Source organism: Hemicordylus capensis, chromosome 2 (assembly GCF_027244095.1).
Source record: "Hemicordylus capensis ecotype Gifberg chromosome 2, rHemCap1.1.pri, whole genome shotgun sequence".
Classification (NCBI taxonomy): domain Eukaryota; kingdom Metazoa; phylum Chordata; class Lepidosauria; order Squamata; family Cordylidae; genus Hemicordylus; species Hemicordylus capensis.
Window position 1 is genome coordinate 28,943,547 of NC_069658.1, and position 22,524 is coordinate 28,966,070.

The 22,524-nt window shown below is 43.9% G+C and overlaps 1 protein-coding gene across 1 annotated transcript in view; it reads left to right on the forward strand.

The window, feature by feature from the left end:
* Window positions 1-398: 398 nt before the first annotated feature.
* Window positions 399-22,524, forward strand: part of PRKAA1 (protein kinase AMP-activated catalytic subunit alpha 1) — a gene marked incomplete at its 5' end in the record, with an annotated part of 42,351 nt that continues 20,225 nt past the window's right edge. The window contains 3 exons of the mRNA XM_053288231.1: window positions 399-597; window positions 16,458-16,599; window positions 19,783-19,876. Of these exons, the coding sequence (XP_053144206.1) occupies window positions 399-597; window positions 16,458-16,599; window positions 19,783-19,876 (435 nt within the window). The remainder of the gene's footprint in view (window positions 598-16,457; window positions 16,600-19,782; window positions 19,877-22,524) is intronic.

Genomic DNA, 22,524 nt, shown 5'->3' on the forward strand with positions numbered 1-22,524 from the left:
GAGAGGAGAACCTTGCACACTGCCCTGAGCTCCTTGGAGTAAGTGGAGGATGGAAATAGAACTAATATAAATGATGCAGCGCAGCCCTCTGCTCTTTCCAGATTAGATGCAGTGTTCCACACTATAATTTCAACTCGCATGTTATTATTATTATTATTATCATTATTATTAATAATTAAATAATTATTATTATTATTAATAAATCGAAATAATAATAATAATAATAATAATAATAATAATAATAATAATAATAATAGTTCCCCCAAAGGGGGGGCGGGGGAGGACCGACGCAGCAGCAGCAGCAGCAAGAGAAGGCAGCTTCCGGGGTTTCGAGGCGGGCGGGCGCTTGTGTGGTTGATCCGCTCTTCACTCCTCCCTCCCAGCCGGTGCCTCTGTAACCTCGACGGATTTCTTGCCCAGACTTTTCCTCTCCTGCTGGGGAGAGGCGGCTCGTTCCTCGCCCGCTTGTGCGCAAGCTCAGCTCTTGGCGCAAGATGGCGGCGGCGGATAAACAGAAACATGAGCACGGGCGGGTGAAGATAGGGCACTACATCTTGGGGGACACCCTGGGCGTGGGCACCTTCGGCAAAGTCAAGGGTGAGCGTTTGGCAGGGAGGGTGGCGGGCTTGGAGCCCTGGTTGGGCTGGTGGGGTGTGTGTGTGCGTGCTCTTCTCCCCTCCCTTCCCCTCCCCATAGGCTCTGAGGAAGAAAAGGGGTCTTCTTCCTCTCCCTAAGGGAAGAGGGGGTTTGCTCTTCATCCTGGGGCTTGCATTAAGGGGCGCTTCCCCCCAAGTTCTGCAAAAAGGAGCTCCCCCCCACACACACACTTTGGCTGCACTGGAGAGAAAGGGAAGGGAGGGATCCCAGCTCGTTATGGCTGTCAAAGAGGATTTAATGGGGATTAAGTGCACCTTCATATCTCCCGGGGTGGGTGGGGAGAACAAAAGGCGAAGCCAGATCTCTTTATGATCTTTAAACTGCCTTCAAAGGGATCTCCGTATGCCTGTGCAGCCCGACCCTGTGAACATTTACTGGGAAGTCAGGCTCACTAAGTTCTTTGGGGTTTTACTCCCAAGCAAGTGGGTAGGCTTGTCCTGTATTCTTCTTACAGCCCGATCCGAAGCAGGTTTACTCAGAAATAAGTCCCCTTATTTAACAGGCTTTTCTGGAAAATGTGTTTTAGGATTGCAGCCTTAGTGAGTGCAGCCCCTTGCAATAGTTGCATGACTCTAGACTGGTAGATCCGGAGCAAAAGTGTTTAGTCATGTCAATTCACCTTCAGACTCTCCCTGTTGCTGTCACCTTGCTGCCCCCTTTGTTTCCAACCAGGGCTAAGTTCCCTGTTCTTGCCCCATCCAGTTTCATCCAGTCTAAGGCTACATATTTTTACACACTCTCTCTCTCCCTCTCACTCTCTTACTCCATGCAGTTGCTGAAGCGTAACTTATAAGTAATGTACTGAAGTAGGAAATTAGGAGTGGCAATAAAACATGTCTAGGAATAGATCAGAGTCGTGGTTGTGCTCTGTCTGGAAAACTTCCAGCGGTAATCAACCATGTAAATTTTCTCTTGCAAAAGAATAGGTAAGCTATGCATGTTAAGCCAAGGTGATTGATAATGTGTGCATGTGTGTGCCACCTCAAATTCATGGGGCTCCTAAAACTGGTGTGTGTGTGTGTGTGTGTGTGTGTGTGTGTGTGTGCTTAAGCTGGGATTGGATGGTAAGGGAACTATTTGCTGCTTCATAATCTCTTACCCAAAAAAAGTCTCAAAAACTGTAGCTGGCAACATACTAATGGGGACGTTTCTTTTGGATCAGTGTGATCGTTCTTAGGACCTTCACAAAAAGAAGCAAAGGCTTGGAGTCATTTGTCATTAAATCACGACCAGTAATTGTAGACCTGAAGTTCCTCTCTTTAGGTATACTTCAGCCATAACATCAACTGCAAAGTACAAACATCGCAATAATCTAGCTTAATGAAATCCTTAAAATAAATATAATGTAGGTTGTTGAACATTTATAAAGCTTGCAGAATTAAATGAGATTTGGCTTGCCTCCTACATTCCAATAAGTTTCGTGAGCTGGCAGGCTTTCTTTAGGAACATATTCTACAATTGTGGTGCTACAACAGAGAGAGCCATGCTTGTCGGCTTGGTTCAAAAGAAGGTTCCAAGTTCCCTCTCTGGCATCTCCCAAGATAGGGCTGAGAGAGACTCCTGTCTGTAATCTTGGAGAAACCGCTGCCAGTCTGTGTAGATGATACGGTCTAGGACCGTAATGACTGATTTGATTGATACTGAGCTAGATGGACCAATGGTCTGACTTGGCATAAGGCAGCTTCCTATGTTCTTAAGGTTTATCTGATTTGGATGCAATGACAAACTGCCTACCTGTACCAGGAAATGAGGGAGGGAACTGGAGCATGCTCAAAGCATGGCCCCAACAGTCAAACAATGGTATGACTTTTATCTGTGAGTAATTGGTGTAATGGAAGCTCAAGCTGTATTTCTGACATGTGGAAAATTAATTTTGTTGCACCCCTCAGCATCTTGTATTTAGGTGTGTATGTATAAGACAGAAGATTGTATTCCATCCTTGAGATGGAAAGGTTGCAACCTTTCTCCTGCTCCATGTGTGAGGAGGAGGAGCTGCAGTTGGGAAGATTGTAGTGGGGTGGAACATATGTGTCCCATACTCTGTTGTCCCAAAGTTTTTTGAAGGCTATTATGCACGCATGCACGCACGCACACGTACATTTTCAGGATAATTGATTTAGATTCCCTAGGTAGCTGTTTGCACTGCCATTGGGTTGGGCTGGCTTTTGTTTAGCCTCCCATAAGCATGGTACCTGGAACAGGGCTTCCTCAGAGGTTCTTGGAGTATGAGGAAGATCATAGGGGGGGAAATGGTTCCTCAAATAATGCTCTCCCTGGCAGTTTAGTGTTTTAAAGGAAATAACAAGCATCTTGAACTCTTCAGTCATAGTGCAGGTGAACCAAAACTAGAATAAATTATCCTCTGTGCGTGATTCCAGTGAGCAGTGAAGTGGTTGTCCCTGTCTTCAGGGACAGCTCCTTAGAGCATAACAGTAATTATTAGGGAGGTTATAAGCACCTAATGGCGCAGCAAGGAAGTAACTTGCCTAGGGAGCAAGAGGTTGCTGGTTCGAATTCCCGCTGGTATGTTTCCCAAACTATGGAAAACACCTATATCGGGCAGCAGCGATATAGGAAGATGCTGAAAGGCATCATCTCATACTGCGCGGGAGATAGCAATGGTAACCCCCTTCTGTATTTCTACCAAAGAAAACCACATGGCTCTGGTCGCCAGGAGTCGACACCAACTTGACGGCATAACTTTACCTTTACTTTTATAAGCACTGACAGCCGTGCCAAATCCCTGTCTCCACGGAAGGGTTGCAGACGGCTTACTCGGTGCAAATGCTTTAAAACCCTGAGCTCCTTGGAGGAAGAGCAAGATATAAACAAATAACTTGGTGCATTCCATCAAGGTTTTGTTTGCATTTAGTAAATTGCTGTTCTGTGTCTGCATCTGATATCTAGTAAGAAAAGTTCTCATTCTTCTCAGGTTCTAATAAATTACAGTAGTACTGGAAAGCCAGTTTAGAGAAATATTGTTTGATCAAAGAGATTGCATTTGTGGGTACAACACAGTCGGAGAGATCTCCCACTGTTTGCTCAAATGTTCCATCTATAAAGGGAAATGGGACAAATATCTGACCTAACACAAAGTTGAACACTTACTTGCAGCCTGGGATAGGGAAAAGGTAGTTTCATGCTGCTATTAGATTGCATCCAAAATACTCGGTGAGGGTCCTCACTAATGCTAGTTTATTCTACATAATTATGTAACATTCCATTTTATAATGACTTACGGACTTGACAGTGAACTTTGAACTAACAGTCTAGCGCACACAGAGACTATATGTTGTGTATCAAACTGAGAGTGGGAGCTGACAGTGTGTGTTATTTCAGAGGACATTGTAAGGCAATGCATTTAATTGCATTTGTTTTAATGTAAACCACCCTGAGCCATTTTTGGAAGGGTGGTTTAGAAATTGAACAAACAAACAAATAAATAAATAAATTGTGTTGATGGATTAGGTCTGTCTGAAAGTGGAACATAAAATCAAAGTTCTGTTTGCTTCCTTCCTTTTCTCATTCCACACTTGTAGATGCTTTGTATGCATGTTGTGTTGCTGTGTGATTGTAATGTGATCCAATTACTTTGGCCAGCAAGATGGAAGTATTTGCCTTGCAGATACTTATGCTTATTTTATGCTTATGCTTATTTTCTTGGGAGTATCCAGGAATTTGAGGCTTACTCTTAAGAAAGTGTGCATAAGATTGCAGTCTTAGAAGCAAGTTATCAAATGCTTCACTGTCTGCCATGAAGTTAAGGATGCCCTGTCAATAATGGGCATCAATTTGTGTCCCTTATCTTTAACATGAGATTGTTTGATGCAAACTGTTCTGTGAAATTATTAATAAATAAGCCAGATAATTGGCAGGCCTGTTGAAAAACACATAAAATGAGAATAGTGTCTGCCACACAGCTGCCCAGGAATCTGTGTTCCAATAAGATTGGATAGAGCTGTTGGCACAAATCTCAATTAAGGCATCTTCTCTTCTCCTGCAGTTGCTCTGTGGGCAGTTCTAAGAAATATATTAAGCATCTGCTGTTGTGCTTGCTGCTGTCTCAGACAGGATTTTGCACTGGATGAATCACTAAATGTACGACTCAAAGTGCCACATTCTAACGCCCTTCCTGCATCTTTGACGAACACCAGCTAAGCTGAATTGGCATAAGGAGGGGAGGAGTGTTGGCGTGAACACAACTGAGTCAAGGACAAGTTGGTAGTATCCTTGTATGGATACTTTGTATCCTTGTATGGATTGTATTAGTATCCTTGTATGGATTAGAATCCTTGTATGGAGACTTTGGGGACATCAGTGTATTGCGAGCAAGTGTTGCAGTGGCTGCCTGTACTGTAAGCATGGATGCATGTATAAAATGTATACCGTGCCTTTTCCAACATAACAAGCATTTTGATTTCTGGCTTCAGCAGTTGGTGGACAGACAGAATTATAACACGGATATTTGGACAGAATGCAGCAGATGCTTTGTTCCTTCCTGTGTATCTTCACAGGAAATTGCTGCTAAATTGCCACTGGGTGAAGTTTATTTTGTGCTGCAGCAAGAAACCATTTTTTGGCAAGAAAAAAAATTTTCATATTGTAGAGCTCTTAGTTCTTGGTAAAGATAATTCCATTGCCACCTAGCTCCTGCTCAAGAGCTCAGCACTTCCTTAGTAGCTAGCAAGCATTGGATCTTTAGGACCAGTAAACTGTTGGGTGGCTGGGGTTTTTCGTTCCTCTTGGGCTCTTCATGACAGCCTCTCTGGTGCTATCTTTGCTCAACAATGTTTAAGCAAGTAGAATCACATTCCAGTAGGAGTTTGTGGCTTACAATCGTCAGAACATAGCCAAAAATGTGGTCTTTCTGCTTTAAATTGTGACCATCCTCTTTTGGAGTTCAGTGTCTTCATGTGGGCTCTCTATGATCTATCAGATGGCCAACTGGCAGTCTGCAGCCTTCTCTGAAGAAACTTTATCTGGGCCCCCAGCAGGCTTCTAAGATTTTTATCAAGGTGCAGTTAAATTGTGTGTGTGCTTACGGTGGTATTTTATGTTCTTAAAAGTAACAATGAGTATCAGCTTTGCTACCCTGTTCACATTTTTGGAAAGACAAAGTACCACTGCTAATACCTCTTGTTTGTTACATTTCTATACTGCCTAAATAAATGATCTCTTGACGGGACTGTTCTGGAAGCCCAGCTTTATCGATGACCATAACACATGCTATGATTCTGTTAAGCCCTTACTGCTTGTTATACCAACTTTCTTAGGGCCTTTGGCCTTTGTGACTGGGCAAGATGAGCGTTACACTCCAATATCTGGAGACCAACTTTGGGAAACCCTGGACAGTGTTCCCTCTAACCTTTTTCATCTGTGTCTGGAATGAGTTTTGTTCTGGGCGGCAGTATCAACACAGTGTGTGCACATGTGCATTCAGAGTGGGACCTTCCTGATTCAACCTAAGTGGCATCTAAAATTAACTGCACACCTTAGAGGGAACACTGCCCCCTGGGTTAGATGATCTGGCTGCTGGACTAGTGACTAGAGAGTAGTTTGTTTATTTATATCCCGCTCTTACTCTAAGGAGCCCAGAGCGGTGTACATGGTTATGTTTGTCCTCATAATAACCCTGTGGGTTAGGTTATACTGAGAGAGATGTGACTGGCCCAGAATCACCCAGGCTGAATGGGGATTTGAACCCGGGTCTTCCTGGTCCTAGTCCAGCGCTCTAACCACTGTACCACACTGGCTTTCTGTGTTCTCTCTGTTGCCTCGAGATTGCGGAATCTGCCACTTTATCTTGGGTAGAGGTGATTTCCTGACATGCTGGGGCTAGATTGCAGTATGTCTTCTGCTGAGACATTTCCATTCACCCTGATCCTGTGCACATTTACATGGAAGGAAATCTCAGGGTCTTCAATGTGCTCACTCCCAGCCATGTGTGCTTAAAATTGCAGCCTTCTGTAGAAACCCAACATGCTTGGTTTTCCTATCCCCAACCGTCCCAAATAATGAAATTAGTTTACAAACATCAGAGCAGAAAACATAAATTGGATTATGTGATGGGCCTGCTAATCTCTCAGCATTGTGACTTTTCTTAGTGAACAAACTGTACTTGTCACAGGAATACTCTTTATACCAAGGGTGTTACACCTTGAAATACCAAGGGTGCTCCTCTGCAATGTGTGTGAGGGAGGCTGTGTGCGGTGAGTGTGTACAGTGGTGCCTTCTCTGTCTTAGTGCTATTTCTTTGGAATGCCCTGCCTAGAGAGGCCCACCTTGTGCCATTTTTCTCGTGTTTTGTGGAAACAGTAAGATCTTCTGTGTTCTGTCAGGACTTTGGAAATGTTCTCTCTCTTCTGCTGCTCGTTCTAAAGGAGATTGGTAGGTATCCTGGAAATAAGGTTGCTCTAAGTTGCGGGGAGGGGTTCCTTAACCTGGGGTCCATTGGCATCCTGGGGATCCATGAGGCAGGGCCAGATGGTCCATGGAAAATTAAATATATATTTAAAGGTACCTTCCCCAAAACATCATGGCCCCGAGCCATTTTTGGAAGGGCAGCATTGAAACTGAATGAATGAATGAATTTATAATCAAATACAGTATGCCCTTTATATTTATTGAATTTTAATTATAAGTTACAAAATTATGAATACAAAAAAGTTAAGAGCCCCTGTTCTAAGTGGTTTTCATGTGTGTGGAGAGTTGTATAAGTAGAAGGGTACACTGCCCTCTAACAGGGATTCCCAGATGTTGTTCACTGCAACTCCCAGCATCCCCAGCTGCAGTGGCCTTTGGCTGGAAATTGTGGGAGTTGTAGTCAACAACATCTGGGAATCCCTGTTAGAGGGCACCGTGGAAGGGTAATTTATGTGCTTTTGAAATAAGGCTTTGTTCTTAAAGAACCCCAGCCTAGGTTAAAATCCCAGTTACTAAACCCATTTTCTTTCCTCCCAAGGGCCCCTTGCTATCCACTCTTGCAGCATGCTGGGTCACTCATGTTTCATAAAAGCACAAGTCCTGGCCTCGGCAAGGCTGCTCCTTTGACCCAAGTCAGTTGTACTGCTGTGTTTTGTGTATCTTGAGTCGGATTCTGCCCATACTTTGTTGTTAGAAACAATACTTGTGCTCTGGCGTTACTGTTTTCTCTTCTGGTGGTTCTGCATAACCTTTAAACTTTTGTTGAAACAAAGCTTCATTAGGCAGGCTATTTGCCAGGCTAAACATATCCCCACAAGCTTCAAAAATCAGGTTTTGTCAGTGTGCTTCATGGAGCATGATAGCAGGGAGTAATGTGGACACAGTGTAAAGATATAACATTCTTCCGTTTCAGCGTGGAGACGCTTTGCTGCTGAAGAGCGGTGGTTGTCATTAGCCCTATTCACATGTTATGTTCAACTCTCATTCGAGTGTGCATGGGTATAGTTATTCACATGGCATATGTGAATAACTCAACTGCCTTGAGATTGTTTTAATGAAAGACGGTATAGAAATGTAACAATAACAATATCCCTAGGTTGTGTAATGCGCTCCCCACAGCTATAGGAGGTTTATTGTCCCCAGAGGCCTTCAAGAGAGTCATAAAGATCCACCTTTTCAGCTTGGCTTTTAATACTATATAAGTGGTTCTAATGGTTTTTTAATTAGTTTTCTGTTAATATTTTAAATGGTTTGTTAAAATTATGAACCGCCCTGAGCCATTTTTTGGATGGGCAGTATACAAATGAAATAAATATTGAAAATAAGTCCAGTGTTCTGAATCCTAAATTTGAAAGATCTATACCCAGGTTTGTTTTTTAAATGATCGTAGGTAAACTCATTCACATGAACACATGTACAAGTGTACAGACATCTGTACACTTGTACAATATAATGTCTGAATAGGATTGTTGAGTTCCATAAATCTGGAAAATATCTGGAAAAAGTGGCCTTAGCCCACTTAAAACCATATTATTCATGCTTGTAAGCAAATACTTTTCTGGTTATTTGTGGTGAGGAAAATGTCTTCAGTGAGCAGGGTGCAACGTTTTGTAAACAAAGGGAGTTAGGAAAGGAGATATCATCAGGCCTTTGGGGTGCTCTGAACAACTTGCACAAGCATTTTTGGCCAGACAGGATAGGTTAGCAAAATCAAGTTGTGGATTTATTTACTAGGCTGACTGAATTTGTCATTTTGAAAAGTAATATTTCACATGTGAGTACCTTGTGCTCTTTTTAGAAAATCTTGCTCCCCCCCCCCCCCCCCGCTTTATGCTGGCAATAATATGATGGGATTCTGGAAAAGGAAAGAAAGTCCGTTTTGCCCCTTTCCTACTTTCCCACAGAAACAGGTGCAGTGGCATGAACTCTTCAAGCTTGCTTTGAACTTAATGATTTAATTATTGTCACGAAGTAGCCAACAATCTGTCACAAATGAATTTTGTGTCGGGTGCAACGCTTTCAGCTTACCAGAGGTTCTTGTTCTTGTTTAGATTAAAAAGCTGCAGTTTAGTTTGGTTGATTTGACTAGAGATCTTCTGGAAAAAAGAAAACACTGTGACCTTCTTGTTCCTTTTGAGAGACTGTAAGCCTAACCTCTTGTAAAGGTTAGGAGGAACTTTGAAAAAAAGCAAGCTAATATTCTTTTTCATACAGCTCTGGTTTCATACAGCTAATAAAGCAAGAAGCAACATCGCTCTGAACCCAGACATGTTTTTGTCACTGCCAAGTTCCTCCTCACCTCTACAGAGATGTCTAGGTTCCGTGATGTTGCTTCTTGCTATATTAGCTGTATAAAACCAGCTGTATGAAAAAGATTATCAGCTTGCTTTTTTCAGTCACCTTTGAGGGGGAAAAGCTGCTTATAAATTTTGTGGGATTCCTCCTTCTGCACGAGTGGCCTAGAAGTTGCAGGCTTCATTTACCAGTTGAGTGGCACCAAGCAGACCCACCCATGCAGTCAGCATCACTCTTGCACCATAGCTAAATTTTAAAGTCATAATTTCCTCCCAGCCGTTTGGAAACTATTTGAATGAATGTTCAAGAGTCAGCAAATAGATGTATGAAGCAACTTGAATTGGCTGCTGCACATAAGAACATAGGAAGCTGCCTGGTGTTGAGTCAGACCATTGGCTCATTTAGCTCAGGATTGCCTATGCTAACTGGCAGTGGTTCTCCAAGGTTTGAGGCAAGAGTCTCTCCCAGGCCTACTTGGAGATGCCAGGGAGTGAACCTGGTACCTTCTGCATGCCAGCATGCAGATGCTCTTCCACTGATCTGTGACCCCATCCCCTGAATATCTTACAGTGCTCACATGTAGTTACCCATCCAAATACAAACCAAGGCAGACCTTCTTTTGTGAAGGGGGCAATTCGTGCTCTCCACGAGACGAGCTCGCCTCCCCAAGCACCTCTTAATATAGGGAGCCCTGCTGTGATAGACTTTGCAACTGAAGAGTTTGTATTGGAAATGTGTGTTCTACAGGATCTGATAGCAGACACTGTAGAATGAGTCATCTTGTCTGTGGATTAGGCTGCACCACACAGCAGCCTTCATAACCAGAGAATCAAGGAAGAAGATGAAGGACCAGTTTACACACAAGTGTGTATTGTTCTTTTATTGAAGCATCAAGTGGTGATTTGCCTGTGCTTATCAGCTTATTATCAGCTGTTGCATTAATTGTCAGAGACTTCTAACAGCAACTGAAGTGCAATGCTTTCCAGTGTAAACAGTTTGTGTACTTGTCTTGATTATCAGCAAATGGATATTTAAAGCAGCCTCAGTTAGTGCAGTACTCCTCCTTTCCAGTGTTCCCTCTGATTTTTTTCATCTGTGTGACAGAATGAGTTTTGTTCTGGGTGGCAGTATCAAGGCAGTGTGCGTGCACTTGCATTCAAAATGGGGCCTTCCTGATTCAAATAGAGCAGGATCTAAAATTAACTGAGCAGACATCAAAAAACTTGTGTGCATGCACACCTTAGAGGGAACACTGAGTCCTTACCCCAGGGCTTGACAAATCCCTGGCGCTAAGGAGCCATGGTGCCTAGATATTTAACTGTGGAATCTAGAGTAGGATATTTGGAGGCAGAGGTGTTTTTTAAAAAAATACAATCTTTTTTTGTCCCTAATGGTGCAGCAGGGAAGTAACTTGCCTAGCAAGCAAGAGGTTGCCATCTCGAATCTTCGCAGGTATGTTTCCTAGACTGTGGGAAACATCTATATCAGGCAGCAGTGATATAGGAAGATGCTGAAAGGCATCATCTCATACTGCATGGGAGGGAGAGGGTAATTGTAAACCCTTCCTGTATTCTACCAAAGTCAACCACAGGGCTCTGTGGTCACCAGGAGTCAACACCGACTCGACAGCTCAACTTTACCTTTACCTTATTTGTCCCAGGCAGCCCAGCTTCTGTTCAAAGGATGTTACTTGCAAAGGGGATAAAGAGAAGCTCATTTACATTCCCCGTCCACGGTGTCCATCACTAAATCCAGTAATTTTGTCAAGTGTCCATTGTCTGCCTCCTAAATTGTTGGGCTGGCTCCTAGATCCAAAGAAAACTTGTCAAGGCCTGCCTTACCCCCACTTAACACATACATTTTACACTTTTAACCTGCTATAGTGGGCAAAGGGAGTTTTGCTTAAGTAAACCATCTTCTCTAGTCTGCCCATTGGCAGACGCCACTCTAGTTAATAAGTGAGATGTGGCCAGAAAATGAAGACAGTTTTATGCAGTTTATAGAAGGATTTAGCTGATTGGCTTCACATCTATTTTGTTGATTCTTGTCTATTGCTGGCTGGGACAATTGTTGACTGCCAGCATTTGAAATATGTAGTTTCATGCTTGATTTACCAGCATGCTTGATTTACCAGCTCCATATATATATATATTTTAATATATAGAGCCTTCGTGCCTTTTATAGGCTCCTCAATTGTTCTATTTAACTGCAGTGGCATCTCTTTGCACATACTTGGGTCGTCATGTTGGCAGCCGTTGGATGTGAACTTGGTTTGGGCTGGGATCCCAAGAGCTGTATTAGCTGACTTCAAGGGTAGCATCTGCCCAGTGGGATTTTAACTACTCTGCTCCCCCACACCTTGAATAGCAGAGTGCACCGCCCCTTGTATCACATTCTGCTTTTGTAGATCTCTTCATTTTCAAAATATGCTCTGTATGTTTTATGAAGAAATTCCGATTAGAGAAAAAAAGGGCTTTTAGTCCTGATCAAAGTGTACATTTTATATAAACCTCTATTGTGTTTTGTTGTTTCATGTCATGTGTCTCCTTGGACTTTTATTTATTTATTTATTGCATTTATTTCATTTATTTGATTCGATTCATATACCGCCCTTCCAAAAATGGCTCAGGGCTTTTTACATCGCCCTGAGTGATGTTTTTAACAGGGAAAGGTGGGATATAAATAATCTGTTAAAATGAATAAACTATTTATGAATAATTTATAGAAATGAATAAAAAGACTATTTATGTATTTATTTCATTTATTTATTTACATTTATCTCCCACTCTTCCTCCAAGGAGCCCAGAGTAGTGTACAGCACATGGTTATGTTTATCCTCACAGCAGTTCTGTGAGGTAGGTTAGGCAGAGAGATAAACTTTATTTTCATTGGACGCATACAATCCCAATCCAAAAACTTGGGTGGGGTAGTGACAATATGCCCGTTATTGTGCTCTCCTCCTGTTCACCAGAAGCCATTTGAATACAAATGCCTCATACTACTTCCAGGAGGTGCACTGGGTTAGCCTTTGCTGAGTCTCCAGGGAAGTGGTGGGACAGTCACACAATAGGCCACCTGTGATTTAGTAGTAGAAGAATATCTCTAGCCATTTAATGGCGCAGTGTGGAAATGACTTGCCTAGCAAGCCAGAGGTTGCCGGTTCGAATCCCCGCTGGTATGTTTCCCAAACTATAGGAAACTCCTATACCGGGTAGCAGCGATACACGATGATGCTGAAAGGCATCATCTCATACTGCATGGGAGATGGCAATGGTAAACCCCTCCTGTATTCTACCAAAGACAACCACAGGGCTCTGTGGGCGCCAGGAGTAGACACCGACTCAACGGCACACTTTACCGTTAGTAGTATATCTAGCAGCTTTCCTTTGCCTGGCCCTTTGAAATTGAAGTGTCGCTTGCCTCTTTTGCTGTCTCCTCGATCTCCTTCTGTGTTTTTTGGAATTTCCACCTACGGTTTGAAGATGAAAATAGGATCATGGATTCGTAAATCCAGATTCCCTGAGAGACTAATCACTCATTTCTCTTTCCTCAGCTGTTTTCCGTATCTGTTGCTGTTGAACAATAATACCTCTAACACAGGATGTTTCTTGGGAAACAGCTTTTCTGCACTTTGTGTAAAATGAATGCTGGCAGCTTTCTGGCTGCAGTTCCCTTTCTTCTTTGTGCTATAAACCAATCGTGGAAAGTAACCATTTATAATTGATGTGGATCCAGATTTCCTTGGGTAATCTAAAAAGGCGCTCAAGTAAAACTTAGCTTGAGAGCGATGGCTGCTTAGTAGCAATGTAATAAAAAGAAGCATGGAAAATAACTCATGTGAAGCCTAGTGAAAAGTGTATTAGCGTTTGTAGAATGCTGGTTCCCCAGGACAATCTGTATGTTCCAAACTGTTAAGCAGCTTAGGGCCAAATAAGACACAATACAGGAGGTCTGTGGTCATGATCTTCCATTTTCTTTTTTCTTATTTAAAAGAAAAGTAATAATTAGTAGCCTCATATTGCTGTTTTAAAGGGAAGGGTCGTATTTCAGTGGTAGAGCATCTGCTTTGCATTTAGAAGGCCCCAATTTCAATCCCTCATCTCACCAGGTAGTGCTGGGGGAGACTTCTACCTGAAACCTTGGAGAGCTGCTGCCAGTCAGTGTAGACAATACTGAGTAATACTGTGTGTAGTCCCGATGGATGTATTTTGAGTATATCTTATTTATTTATTAACCCTTGAGCTAGCTGGATCAAGGGTTTGACTTGCTGCGTGGCAGGTTCCTATGTTTCTATCAGGGAAATGCTCTTGCATGCACATGTTAACTCTCTCTGCTCAACATCCCATTTCTCTAAACTAATTTCTCCCCAAGAACAAATCTCAACTTCTGGGGATGTGATTTAGATTGGGGGAACACCTGGGACAAAGTGACTTTCTGTGAATTTCAGTTAATTTCAATCTTGGTTGCCTTGAACTGAACTGTTTTGTGCACACCCGGGGGGTGGGGTGGAGTGCAGGCACTTTAAAAGGAAGAAGGCAGATCTTACTTGCTCCTCCCTTGCTCCTCCCCCCCACCCACCCACGAGGGGCACTGTTTGTATTCAGCAGCCGGGATCTCTGTTTGCCCAGGTGCATCTTGCTGGGAACAGGAAATTTCCTATTCCCAGCAGCCTTTGAGCAGCATCAGGAAGGAAATGGCATCTGAGCATGTGCAGACGCCATCTTGAGTGTTCAGCCGAAATGATTCGAACTGGAGGCGGCTGGCAGCATTTCAGCGCCTCAAACTAGAGGTGCCAAAATTCTTCAAGCACATCCCTATTGAACTGTACCAGACCCTTAACCTCAAAAAGTGGTAACAGGTCCAAACCTGGCCCAGTAGTCAGGCCCTCGGGAGTTTCTTTTGAGGGCTGGTGAGTGCTGTTCCCTTTAAAAGGGACTCCCCGATGTTCTTGACTACAACCTCCAGCTGCATCGGCCTTTGGGGATAATGGGAGTTGTAGTCAAGAATATGGTGCGCATGCGTACCAGCCACTTCCATTACAACGTTGACTGGGGCTGCAAGGAGGTACAAAGCAGCCCCACGCCAGCAGTTTTGGTGACAGCACCGATGGGGGAAACAGGTAGGTGGGCTGGGCACCCTCCCTGCTCCTTAAACGTAACACCCCCAGCCATAAAAGGACCCCTGAACTGGTTTGTGCATATCCCTAGTTGCTAGAAGCCCTGCTCCTTCCTGGATCTAAGGCCAAGCATCCAATCCAAAGCAGGTGCCCGAGGTGGCCTCACAATTCTTCTGGGTAGACCTGTTGGGAGGGAGGCCTCAGCAGCCAAGTGAGCTCCACCTCCACGTCCACCCTCAAAGGCAGAATGCCTCTGAGTAGCAGTTGTGGGGGAGTAACAGCAGGAGAGAGGGCATGTCCTCAACTCTCCTGCCTGTGGCTTCCAGTGGCATCTGGTGGGCCACTGTGCGAAATGGGATGCTGGACTAGATGGGCCTTGAGCCTGATCCAGCAGGGCTGTTCTTATGTCCTCTACACCTCTGGAGCTGCAGCTCAGCCTTGGCATGGCATTGCCTCTGCTCCTTGGGTCCTGGGGTGACTGGAGGGGTTGCAGGGGATAGGACAGAAGCCCGCCTCCCCTGCGGGGGGGGGGGAGGAGGCAGATCCTCAGGGTTCTTCTATCTGAAGGAGAAACAGCAAGTTCTGGCTGCTCAGGGTCTGATGGATCTAGGGGGCTTTGTTGTGGCCAGAGGTCTTTGTCCTGGTTGGGGAGTTCTTCTCTCTGTGGGTTGGAGTTTGGGTGAACCCTGACACTACCTCCTTTCTAGAAAGCAAATTGGATGTCTTCATACAACTTCATCATTAACAGCTCCACTCAGGGCTTCCTGCCCCCCCCCCACCACACACATGTGGGTCCTCCTTCTGAGGAGAGATGAATGGCTACCATTCAAGAGCCCCTGGTGGTGCAGTGGTAAAACTGCCGCCCTGTAACCAGAAGGCTACAAGTTCGATCCTGACCAGGGGCTCAAGGTTGACTCAGCCTTCTATCCTTCCGAGGTCAGTAAAATGAGTACCCAGAATGTTGGGGGGCAATATGCTAAATCATTGTAAAACGCTTAGAGAGCTCCGGCTATAGAGCAGTATATAAATGTAAGTGCTATTGCTATTGCTACCAAAGAAAGGACTACCTTGGTTGCTGTGCTTTAATTGTTGAATTCTCTCTCATTAACTGCTTGTCTGCAAGAAATCTAATGATTTTTAAGCACTTGATTTAAAAAATGCCTTTGTTTTCCCATTTGTGTGTGTGCGTGTGTGTGCGTGTGCACACACGCTTGCTTTAGTTATTGTAAATGATTGGGCTGTGCTGTTCAAATGATACTGCTTTATTGTTTTTGTTTTATTATTGGTTTTAAAATGAATTGTAAATTATCTGGCAATTTTGTACTAAAAAGCAGGATATATCTTCAACAAAGAAAAACTGCTCTTACTTCTGGTAGAAAACGTTGGGCAGGCATTGCTGTTGGTAAACTACACAATGACCGTGTGGAAGTAAGGTCTGTCCTGCTGAATAATCCCTGGAGATGCCTCTGATGTTGCTTGCCTTTGTTCGTTTGAAGTCAGCCTGACGAGGAAAATGTTTTACTATGTATATATAATGTTATATACAATCACCTTTTAAGATAAGCACATATGATTGATATAGCCCCAATAAAAGATAGGAAGCATAGGAAGTAGGGATGTGTGAACTGGTTCGAATTTGAACCGGTTTGGCACCGAACCGGGCCTGTTCAAAGTTTCGCCCTTGAGCCAAATAGAGCCTGGTTTTGTTTGACTTCACACTGAACACACTGGGCCAGCTTAGGGGTTTTAATTGTAAAAAAAATAACACACCATCGGGTCTGGGTCATAATGCTGGAGATGCCAGAGATTTGAACCTGGGGCCTTCTGTATGCAAGGCAGATGCTCTACCAGTAAGCTGTGGTCCCATTGCCAGATGCTGTGAATTCCTTCCCTCCCCTGCCCAATCCCTGGTGCTCTTTAAATAGTATTTGTCACCTTGATTAAACAGTTCTTTATTTCTTTGTAGTGGGCAAACATGAGCTGACAGGCCACAAAGTTGCAGTGAAGATCTTGAACAGACAGAAGATTCGCAGCCTTGATGTAGTGGGGAAAATCCGCAGAGAGATTCAGAATCTGAAGCTTTTTCGGCATCCGCACATAATTAAACTGTAAGTTCGCAGATGTTTCTGCTCAACAATGATCTCTGTAACACCGGGTGTTCCTTGAATAACTGAGCTTTCCTGTTCAGTGAGTAAAATGAATGTTGGCAAGTGTGCTGGTGTGTTTCCTTTTCTCCTTTGCACTATAAACCAGTAATGGCAAGTAACCATTTCTTACTTGCATGGAGCCGGAAGGCACTTGGCTAAAACATAAAAGGAGAGTGAAGGCTTCTTAGTAGCATGGTAACAAGGATGGAAAATAACTCTTCTGAAATCTGAGGAAAACAAGACTGAATGTGTGCTGTGAATGTTGAGCAGTGTTCCCTGTAACAGGGGGATTCCAAGATGTTGACTACAACTCCCAGCACCCCCAGCTGCAGTGGCCTTTGGCTGGGGATTATGGGGGTTGTAGTTGACAACATGTGGGAATCCCTGTTACAGGGAACACTGGTGTCGAGTCATGGGGAAGCAACCGAATGGCAAACCCTACCTGTCTACAGGTGAAACTCGGAAAATTAGAATATCGTGCAAAAGTCCATTAATTTCAGTAATGCAAATTAAAAGGTGAAACTGATATATGAGACAGACGCATTACATGCAAAGCGAGATAAGTCAAGCCTTAATTTGTTATAATTGTGATGATCATGGCGTACAGCTCATGAAAACCCCAAATCCACAATCTCAGAAAATTAGAATATTACATGGAACCAAAAAGACAAGGATTGAAGAATAGAACAATATCGGACCTCTGAAAAGTATACAGTGTACTGTGCTTGATTGGCCAGCAAACTCGCCTGACCTGACCCCACAGAGAATCTATGGGGCATTGCCAAGAGAAGGATGAGAGACATGAGACCAAACAATGCAGAATTGCTGAAGGCCGCTAATGAAGCATCCTGGTCTTCCATAATACCTCATCAGTGCCACAGGCTGATAGCATCCATGCCACGCCGCATTGAGGCAGTAATTGCTGCAAAAGGGGCCCAAACCAAGTACTGAATACATATGCATGCTTATACTTTTCAGAGGTCCGATATTGTTCTATTCTACAATCCTTGTCTTCTTGGTTCCATGTAATATTCTGATTTTCTGAGATTGTGGATTTGGGGTTTTCATGAGCTGTACGCCATGATCATCACAATTATAACAAATTAAGGCTTGACTTATCTCGCTTTGCACGTAATGCGTCTGTCTCATATATCAGTTTCACCTTTTAATTTGCATTACTGAAATTAATGGTCTTTTGCACGATATTCTAATTTTCCGAGTTTCACCTGTATATCAGGACTCAATTATTTCTGGGTGCCAGTTTACCATGGCGCTTGGAAATATAAGTATGCTGCCTGAGCCAGGTGATGGACTGATGCGATCAAGCAAGGTGGTGAGTCTGCACTCCAGCTCATGGAATGGAGGACTTGCTGGGGGTGAGTGGTGCATCTCTGCATACACTTTCTCTCTTAGAATGATGCATGAAATGCTTTATAAGGCATAGTTTTAAAATATGGTTATTACTTCCTGCCCATTGCACTTTCAGAATGCTAGCAGCTATGTAAGATAAACATGTGTTATCTAAGACAATGAGAAATATTAGATGATTAGAATTCTAATTCTTCATAATGTAGCATACACACACACACACACACACAAACACACACATTCATATACACACACATTCATATACACACACACATACATACATGGTGGCTTTTATGCCAAAACTGAAGTACAGCAGAGTGGCTAGAGTCCCGGAAACATATACGTGCCCCTTATCGGGACCAAGATGCTGAGACTGGGCATTTCATACGAACCCGCAAATCTTGGCATGTACTGCCCTACTTGTGGTCCAGAACTGAACAAATGTCTGGTTCCAGATTGCAAGCAGGGCAGGACATGACAAGACTGGTGGGTTTATAAGACACATGCGATCTCTCACTGCCCATCCTGACACTGGAAGTCAGGTGCACACCTGTTCTTGGGGCTCTGGCTGCTTCATCAGACTTCAGGTTTGGCATGACTTGTGAGGTCATCAGTAGAGTTACATCCCAGATGCATTTGGTCCCTGCCCCTCACCGGACACATGGTCATCTTTACTAGAGGAACGCAGAGGTCGTCCTAGAGCCTCTTTCGGCTTGTGGGTTTTTGCTTGCTTTCCTTTGGCCTGCCTTCCTCTGACCGAGAGTGGTGGGCATGCTGTCTGAATCTGACCCTTGTTCATCTTGGAGATAGTCTCTTACCTACAGCAAAACAAGCAGCCTGTTGCCCTGCCTGCTTCTTTGGAGAAAGTTAACAAAAGGTATAGTGGGGAGATGCTGCAAAAGGCTTGTTTTGGGTAGCAAAGCCATGAGATAACAGAGTGTGAATTTAGAAAGTACGGTAATGATATATATTTTTGTTTGTAGTCCAGATGTTGCCGGTTCAAATCCCTGCTGGTATGTTTCCCAGACTATGGGAAACTCCTATATCGGGCAGCAGCAATATAGGAAGATGCTGAAAGGCATCGTCTCATACTGCGCGGGAGATGGCAATGGTAAACCCCTCCTGTATTCTACAGGGCTCTGTGGGCACCAGGAGTCGACACCGACTCAACGGCACACTTTTCCTTTAGTCCAGATAATGCTGACTGCAAGATAACTTACTCATTTCAGATGATAAGTTACCTTTTACTTACTACAGTGATAACAGTTTTTATTTTACTTATTTTGAAACCACCTCTTAATTTTCCAAAGGCAAAATATTAGTCATGTCCGTATATCATAGGTTGCAGCCACTTACAGATTAATCTCTAGCACTCCATGTATTTATTGTTTAGTATAGTATAACATTTCAAAGCATAAATGCCTGTATTATATTTTTTAAAAAGGAAAATCTCGTGTGCTAATTAAGCTGTAACTTAATTTAAAAGAGTAAATTTAAATCAGTAAAATGATTCTTAACTTTGATAAAAAGGTATTATATATATTTCATGCTTTTCCTCAAAATGCAATTTCCCCCCCAAGAAGAGAGAAATTCCTCCATAGCTTCAAAATTTCTGCAAATTGTATCCATCTGGGAAGGGGTGCGATTGAACTCTTGCGTTCAGAGAAACACTCATGCAATCAGATGTCGCACCCATGTGCTGCCCTTCAGTTAAAGGTGTTTCATATGGTGTGTAAATGTAGACAGGCAGTTTTAATAATATATTGTCCTTCTCAGGTACCAAGTCATCAGCACTCCATCTGACATTTTTATGGTGATGGAATATGTTTCAGGGGGTGAACTGTTCGATTACATCTGCAAAAATGGAAGGGTAAGACACTAGCTTTTCAAAGTGCTAACTTCTAATATTCTTCATATCTCTTACATATGATAGAGAAAGAAAGAAAATTAGGCTCAGAGTGGGCAGTTCTTGACAAATCCACTCCTGATTTCTGTCCAGCCTCCTCAATTTCTGTCCAGCCTAACCAGTGAGTTTGGCATGAAAGTGGAGCAGGAGCTAGTTGATTGGGAAGTCCTGGGGATCAGGAGAGGGAAGGGAGATGACTGATTTCCAAGGGGATTTTGCTGCAGAAGGGGAGCAAGAGAGGCTGTTTTTGTAGGGGTTGAAGATGGAGAGATGTGAGTGGGAAAGTAAAAGCAACCCTGAGCTCTTTCTTCGCTTCCAACAGTAGTAATCCTAGTATTGTCACTTTGTGTATTTACTCCACATTTTTCTTCTCCTGAAAGCTGATGAATGGATAGATACAAAATTAACAAGTGATGAAACAGAAATGTCATGGCTGACATTCCCTGGCTACCAGTGATATTTAGGCATGTATTTGAAGCTCTAGGTTTTTCTTCCCTTCAGGATGGGAGAGCTGGTCTTGTGGTAGCAAGCATGACTTGTCCCCTTAGCTAAGCAGGGTCTGTCCTGGTTGCATCTGAATGGGAGACTAGGTGTGAGCACTGGAAGAGATTCCCCTTAAGGGATGGAGCCGCTCTGGGAAGAGCATCTAGGTTCCAAGTTCCCTCCTTGGCATCTCCAAGATAGGATTGAGAGAGATTCCTGCTTGCAGCCTTGGAGAAGCCACTGCCAATCTGTTAAGACAATACTGAGCTAGATAGACCAGTGGTCTGACTCAGTATATGACAGCTTCCTTTGTTCCTATGATACATCTATTTGTATGATGGCTGTATTGTTGCACATTGCTAACAATACCAAGAGGCACTTACTTAATCGTATGTGGTTTCAAGGTTGTAGTTTGATCCACACACGCCCATGTGTGCTTCAGTGTGGTTTTATGAATTTGAGAGCAAAAGCTTTTCCTATTGATTTCACTGTTGAGGGCAGTTCTGAGTATCCATTTCCATTGCATATGTGGGGCTGTACTCAATTAAAACAGCCCAGACTAATGTAAAAGCTCCAGGTATGGGCTCCTGAAACTTTGCATCAGAGTCCTGATCTCAGTAGAGCCAGTGGTAAAAAGCTTAATGCTTTCATTGGTTCAGATTTTGCATCCAAAGAAGTTCTGAGTGTTTTGAAAGTAATACAAGTTGGGGGGAAGGGTTATATTTGTGTCTCTTGCATTTGCTATAGCTCCCAAATGAGAGAGAGAACTGATGAAACCCTTCCATTTTTAATTGGGAATGATTCTAGCTCTACTTCTGTGAAGCTGTATTGCCTCTTCAGTAGGAAAAAGCAGACTCCCCTGTTAGCATGGCTAAAATGGACCAGCATTTTGTATTTGAAAAGTTAAAGTATTTGGTTTTGTTATTTTTCTTAAAGCTTGATCTTTTAAGCCTGGTTAAATACCCTTCTTAAGTAAAGAGAATGTTGGCAAAGCATCTAAGAAGCTGCATCTTAATTACGAGACCTGATAACTGACAGCTTTGGATGGAGTGCCAGTTTAGGAAGGGAAAGTTCTTAATTCTGATCTTGCTACTCCTGCTAAGTAGGCCAGGACATAAGGTGGTGCCCTACCTATGACTTGCTCTTCCCAGGGAATCTCAGCTAGCACCTATTATCCCTACGTTGTAGGAGGTCACCCAGCTGTATGGGTTGTTGACCCAGCATACTCCTTGCAGACAGGACTAATGTGAACCTGAGGCTAGTTTCTGGTTGCCAGGAGGCGCCAAATCCCAGTTCCAGTCCTGTCTTGTTCCAAGATTTTTCATGTTTCCCATCTATTTCTGGTTTCCATTTCTCCCTGAATGGAACCTGCCCATACTGGATACGACCCAAGGGGCCCCTGTCGGAGGGGAGAGGCAGGCCAGATTTTAGAGAGGTCCCGACGAGGCCCAAACACCCACTTTCTGACACTCCTCCTAAGAGTCCTGCATCTTCCACCTTGGCCCTGCAATCTGTGGCAAAGCACCTGAGTGCTATGCACAAAAAAGGCCGGCAGGAACGGCAGCCTGAGCCCCGAAAGAAGGGCTCGAAGCTGTCGGCGGTATGGCTTAGTGACAGGCTGCTCATCCAAGGGGTCTGTGAGCAGTGCCTGCCTCACTGCTTACCCCCTGCTCTTGAAGAGCTTTAGGTGGTGCTTCCGGACACAGTTTCTCACTGTCGCCATGCCCGGCCCTGGGAAGGGGGAACTGGCCTTGCTGTGCTTCCCCCCTGCAGCCCAGCCAGCTGCCCCTAATGGGCCCACACCGCAACATACCTCAGATCCAGCTGAAGTGCCTGACCAGCCAGCTGCCCCGCCAGCCAAAACTGTTGGAGATCCCACGGCAATTCCTTCTGGCACACCAGCACTACTCTCCTGCCCCCTATGGGTCAAAGGATCCCTTCCTTGAAGGTGGCTAAAGGAGTTTATTGCCAGGAGTGCCTCTCTCCTCTCACCCCTCCTCAACCATTACCTGCCCTCCCAACCTCCACCTAGGAATCATAGGGACTCCTCTCACACTTTGTTCTCCTCCTCTCCAGACTCCAGCCCCTGTAGGGAGACCATGCCACCAACAGAGAGAGGTTGTTTCGTC